Genomic DNA, 5,271 nt, shown 5'->3' on the forward strand with positions numbered 1-5,271 from the left:
AGTAATGCATTACAATTAGTAACGCATTAGTTACTTTTTATGGAAAGTAATCCACTACGTTACTTTTGTGTTACTTTTTGTCACCTGGGCTGGGCTTGCTTATTTATTTTTAATAACAGAAAACCCAAAAGTTATATTTTTGGTGACCGTAAAGGCCCTTTCACACCAAGAGTGAAATTAATAAGCCTCAGGCTGAAGAAAATGCCTCTGCACTGTAGCGTCTGGACCAATCAAACACACAATTTTTCATTTGATTTAACAAATCGGTTATTCATTAGATTAACAAATCGTCACAGTCCCCTCCCAGAGTTGGTGGTTCGGTTGTATTCTGCGAAGATGAAAATGTGAGCTGCAATGCTCCAGGAAACTCTAAGTACGTGCCAGGCTTCGGCCTTGACTTTTTCATTCACCAAGATTCTCTGACGCAAACTGGTTCTTTTTCATCAACCAACTTCAGCAAAGATCCACGCGAGCCTTCAGATTGCATCAAGCCTTTCTTTCAGACAGACGAGACGTGCAAGTATTCAAACTTAGTCTTATTAATTGATACATTAGGTATAATTTGCACCTTTTTACAAAGGTGTGTTTGAACTAAGCGTAGTACAATCACTCATGTCATGTTGACCTTGTAATTACAAGTTGTAAATCCCATTTAACCACTGTGACATTAAACACTGTCTTAAACTCACTAGTCCAATCAATTTAAGGAGAATAACTCAACTAAACCAAAGCCTAATCTTCACCTGCGTTCATTTCAGAATTACCCTAATTATGAGTTTCCTGCTTGTAAAAACCACTGATGTCTTTGTTGAACTCGTAATTACATGATGGAAACACTCTAACTAATCCCAGTAAACCACTGTGATGTCCCAAAAACCAACCAAAATGGAACAGTTAACAAGCACTACACATTACTAGTTACCGCTAATACAGTGTTCGAGTAGAACAGAGGAGAATAACTCAACTAAACCGAAGACTACTCCAGCATTCATGCCATAATTATGTATTTCCCGCTAGTAATACCACTCATGTCTTTGTTGAACTAGTAATTACAAGTTGGAAATGCTCTGACTTCCCAAAAACTACCAGTGTTGTGGGTGACACAATATTAGTAGCGAAAGTTACGAAATCAGATTACTTTTCCAGTAACTAGTAAAGTAACACATTACTTTTAAAATTACAATGAAATATCAGAGTTACTTTTTCAAATAAGTAACCCAAGTTACTTTGTTTTCCCATTTATTGACTGACAGCTCTCCTGCTTATTAATTTCATATTTGGTGTAATGTTCGGGCCTTACAGTTGCCAAAAATTTAACGTTTGGGTTACATAACAAATAGGCAAGCCCAGCCCAGGTAACAAAAAGTAACACAAAAGTAACGTAATGGATTACTTTCCATAAAAAGTAACTAACGCAATTAGTTACTTTTTCATGGAGTAACGCAATATTGTAATGGATTACTTTTAAAAGTAATTTTGCCCAACACTGAAAACTACCAAGAATGGGAGCAGCTTCACCAGTTACCAGTCCAGATGTTTAACCAGCACCAGTGTTGGGGAAAGTTACTTTTAAAAGTAATGCATTACAATTAGTAACGCATTAGTTACTTTTTATGGAAAGTAATCCACTACGTTACTTTTGTGTTACTTTTTGTCACCTGGGCTGGGCTTGCTTATTTATTTTTAATAACAGAAAACCCAAAAGTTATATTTTTGGTGACCGTAAAGGCCCTTTCACACCAAGAGTGAAATTAATAAGCCTCAGGCTGAAGAAAATGCCTCTGCACTGTAGCGTCTGGACCAATCAAACACACAATTTTTCATTTGATTTAACAAATCGGTTATTCATTAGATTAACAAATCGTCACAGTCCCCTCCCAGAGTTGGTGGTTCGGTTGTATTCTGCGAAGATGAAAATGTGAGCTGCAATGCTCCAGGAAACTCTAAGTACGTGCCAGGCTTCGGCCTTGACTTTTTCATTCACCAAGATTCTCTGACGCAAACTGGTTCTTTTTCATCAACCAACTTCAGCAAAGATCCACGCGAGCCTTCAGATTGCATCAAGCCTTTCTTTCAGACAGACGAGACGTGCAAGTATTCAAACTTAGTCTTATTAATTGATACATTAGGTATAATTTGCACCTTTTTACAAAGGTGTGTTTGAACTAAGAATCTGATGTTTCCTTAAGGTGGTAGATCTGCTGAATATGCAAATGGTTCCGTAACTTGATATTCTTATTCTCCCTCCTCTTTACTGAGTTAAGCTTTAACCCTTTCCTATACCAACTGTATGTGTGTGTGTGTGTATATGTGTATGTTAGACCAGTTTAAGTGTTTATGTAGTTAATAAAGTCTTACTTGTATCACACTTGACGTTGTTCATTGTTTGCTCATAACTGGAGTCCCTAATCATGCAGATTTATGCTACAAGCTCTGTGTAGAGTTGTACAGTAAGAAAGTTATTTCCCTTAACCAGGAAATTAACATTCTTAGAATTGACAGACAGTTGACCCTGAGAGGCCAGCTAAATATCTACAGCGGATCTAAATATTTATAATTAATTATAACTAGTTATGATTAATTATTCATATTTCCCCATGAGCTGATTCGCTACAGCACTTACTCCCAATTTCTCTCAACTGGTGTCAGTGAATAAATGGGAAAACAAAGTAGCATGTTACTTATTTGAAAGTAACTCTTATTTGAATGCGTTACTTTACTAGTTACTTGAAGAAAGTAATCTGATCATGTAACTCGTGTTACTCGTAATGCATTACCCCCAACACTGACCAGCACACTCTTATACTCATAGTCTTTCCAGAAAAAGTAACTAACGCGATTAGTTACTTTTTTTTATGGAGTAACGCAATATTGTACACTCTAGTGGCGCAGGTCTGCAGCGTCTCCATGCTTCTCTTCCTCTCCCAGATGAAGCACCGTGTAAGACGGAGCAATGAATCCAGAATCAGCCGTGAGGTTCAGGTGAAACGCCTGACCGAACGCCTCAAACCGGTAATGAGCCCTCGAACCCGAGACCTCCGCGTCAGCGCTGCGCCTCCTCCTGCGGTAATGCAGCCGGTGCGGGAACGACTCTCCAAAATCATTCAAGCGCACCGGGGTGATGATCTCATACGCTGACAGCTGTCTGATGAAGCTCTCTGAAATCACATGAAGTGTGGGAGACGTTTCAGATATTTCATATCAAATCAGATACAATATGTGACTCTGGAGCACAAAAGTAGTCTTAAGTCGCTGGGGTATATTTGTAGCAATACACAAAAATACATTATATAGGTCAAAATTATAAATTTTTCTTTTATGCCAAAAATCATTAGGGTATTAAGTAAAGATCATGTTCCATGAAGATATTTTGTAAATGTGATACCGTAAATATATCAAAACTTAGTTTTTGATTAGTAATATGCATGGCTAAGAACTTAATTTGAGCAACTTTAAAGATGATTTTCTTAATATTTAGATTATTTTGCTCCCTCAGATTCCAGATTTTCAAATAGTTGCATCTCGGCCAAATATTGTCCTCTCCTAACAAACCATACATCAATGGAAAGCTTATTTATTCAGATTTCATAAATCTCAATTTCCAAAAAATGACCATCATGACTGATTTTGTGCTCCAGGGTCACAGATACAGGTCATTTTTCTAAATGCGTGAATGTGATTCATCAGTTCAAGTCAGCTGGTGTTTTGGTGAGTTTTAGTGGATGTATAGAGTCAGTTCTCCTCAGGTTCCTCATGCAGGTGCAGAGGAACCACAGGTGTAGAGAATCACATAAACTACCAACATCATCCACTAGCTAACCACAAACAAACACTGAAAAACCACATCTATTGATATAGCATTTCAAACATACAAACTTCTCTCTGTCAGAAGTGTGTTTATGCATCTTTTATGATAAATTTCACTTGCTTTGAAATTGATCATCCAATGCAATGACATGCAAAGTGTTATTTAAGTTTCTATATACTTTTTCATAGTCTCTAGATACTTTTTGGCCTGTGTATATCAGCTAAACACTAGAGAGGTGCATAATACACTCCATACAATTTCCAACCTTAGTGTCATTTAAAGTGACAACATGTAGAATGCAAAGCACACACATTTACACAATATATAATTCATTTAAACATAACGCTAGTCTGTTTCGATGCAAAACCGACAAACCGCTTTATTATGTCATAGAAACTAAAGCAAACTTCCAAAAGCGTGTATATAAGCTAATCGTTATGGTGCAGATGAGACTGACCGGTGTCTTGTCCTGTTTGTGGTGTATTTTGTGCGTGTCTTACCTTGTTTGTGGTGGAGTTTGTACGTTTGCGCGGTGCGTAAAAGCGCGGAGAGGTGCCACACGAGACCCAGCAGCCGGAGCGCAGGACCCCGCATGATTCCCCGGCGCTCTGCCTCTCGCTCTCCGCCGCTCCTCTCTTCGGTTCTCCGGGGCTGGAGCGTCTCTACCGGCTCTCCTCCTTCAGCTGCAGCTCCTCCGATCCGCCGTCATGCCGTTAAAACACCCGCACGGATCCGCTCATGTCGCGCACGGAGCCGTGGCTCTCTGTGCTCAATGTGTGCGCGCCGCACGGATCGGTGCCAACGGGCTTTTTTTTTCGCTCCTTGGCTCTCCATAGGACACCCCCCTAAACACACACACACACTCACAGCAGAGGCCGAAGCTCTTGGCACGCCCCCTACTCTAGTGCAGACTCCAAAGTCGACCACTGAATCACTTCACATCACATCAGAGCTCATTTCACTGAAGCACAACAAAACCTGCAGCAGTGACCGCTGACAGTCAGCTGTCATTAACACACACACACACACTCACACTCACACACACACACACACACACACACACACACACTCACACTCACACACACACTCACACTCACACTTACACACACACACACACACTCTCGCGCACGGAGCCGTGGCTCTCTGTGCTCAATGTGTGCGCGCCGCACGGATCGGTGCCAACGGGCTTTTTTTTTCGCTCCTTGGCTCTCCATAGGACACCCCCCTAAACACACACACACACACTCACAGCAGAGGCCGAAGCTCTTGGCACGCCCCCTACTCTAGTGCAGACTCCAAAGTCGACCACTGAATCACTTCACATCACATCAGAGCTCATTTCACTGAAGCACAACAAAACCTGCAGCAGTGACCGCTGACAGTCAGCTGTCATTAACACACACACACACACACACACACACACACACACACACTCACACTCACACACACACACACACACACAC

At 40.8% G+C, this 5,271-nt stretch overlaps 1 protein-coding gene across 1 annotated transcript; it reads right to left on the reverse strand.

Moving 5' to 3' along the window:
* Positions 1-2,880: 2,880 nt before the first annotated feature.
* On the reverse strand, positions 2,881-4,685 carry LOC107564743 (A disintegrin and metalloproteinase with thrombospondin motifs 20). Its single transcript, XM_016249889.1, has 2 exons — positions 4,309-4,685; positions 2,881-3,158 (listed from the first exon to the last, which is right to left on the reverse strand). Exons 1-2 carry the CDS (start codon positions 4,400-4,402, stop codon positions 2,881-2,883), a joined length of 372 nt encoding a protein of 123 aa, XP_016105375.1. The 5' UTR covers positions 4,403-4,685.
* Between the last annotated feature and the right edge of the window lie 586 nt (positions 4,686-5,271).

The sequence above is a fragment of the Sinocyclocheilus grahami genome, unplaced genomic scaffold (genome assembly GCF_001515645.1).
Source record: "Sinocyclocheilus grahami isolate Dianchi unplaced genomic scaffold, SAMN03320097.WGS_v1.1 scaffold958.1, whole genome shotgun sequence".
NCBI lineage: Eukaryota > Metazoa > Chordata > Actinopteri > Cypriniformes > Cyprinidae > Sinocyclocheilus > Sinocyclocheilus grahami.